General features: G+C 41.5%; 1 protein-coding gene across 2 annotated transcripts in view; it reads right to left on the bottom strand.

Moving 5' to 3' along the window:
- The window catches only part of ift27 (intraflagellar transport 27 homolog (Chlamydomonas)), a 9,037-nt gene extending 8,487 nt beyond the window's left edge, over positions 1-550 (bottom strand). The window contains exon 1 of one of the 2 annotated variants that reach the window (XM_032542694.1): positions 349-550. Coding sequence is in view for 1 of the 2 variants with exons in the window: in XM_032542683.1 (XP_032398574.1) it covers positions 359-392 (34 nt within the window). In the remaining variant the exon portion in view is untranslated. The remainder of the gene's footprint in view (positions 1-348) is intronic. The other variant, XM_032542683.1, reaches the window with a different exon arrangement.
- Positions 551-711: the final 161 nt, after the last annotated feature.

Genomic DNA, 711 nt, shown 5'->3' with positions numbered 1-711 from the left:
AGAGAGAGAGAGAGAGAGAGAGAGAGAGAGAAGATTTGCCGATTAAAGTCACATTACTTTCTTTATCAGGCGGATTTTTTGCCGAAATTTCCCGGCATTTGTTTAGTGTAAAATACCTGCTACCTCTAGTGATTTGTTGTGATGCTATAGCTATTTTTTTGCGACTTGGACACTGACTGATTCATACATGAACACAGTTTTTGTTACGTTTGAGATAGTATTAGACAGAAGACAATGTCTTTGTCTATAGTGTTTAACGCCTAAGTTGAACTGACTAGACTGGGTTTGGTAAGATATAGGTTAGCTGAAGCTAACGTTAGCCCTTGTATGGTTAAGTAGCAGAAGGACTAAACCTTACCGACAAGCAGACATCTCGCCCTCAACTTCACCATTACAGTGGAACACTTCCAGACACGGCAAGTAAACGCTCTCGTTTTAGTAATGATGCAAAATAACCTATACTTTATGTTTTTAGCTGGCTCATCTAGCTAATATCTTCTGATCCTCCGCAGATGGCAACATGGACAAAACGCGTCTCTTAGCAACCAGCCACAAAAGCGTTTCATTGGTCCAGCCAGCGAGCACTTACTACGCGTAGCTGTGCTGTCATTGGCTGGTTGTGAGATGGTAAAATAGACTTGTGGTCAAAACTTTTCCCATAGTGTTGTCTGTCAGGCAAGCTTCCTCAAACTGTGCACGGCTTTTTATTTT

Source organism: Etheostoma spectabile, chromosome 2, assembly GCF_008692095.1.
Source record: "Etheostoma spectabile isolate EspeVRDwgs_2016 chromosome 2, UIUC_Espe_1.0, whole genome shotgun sequence".
Classification (NCBI taxonomy): domain Eukaryota; kingdom Metazoa; phylum Chordata; class Actinopteri; order Perciformes; family Percidae; genus Etheostoma; species Etheostoma spectabile.
Note: the sequence above shows the minus strand (reverse complement) of the source record. Positions and strands in the feature narration are given on the sequence as shown.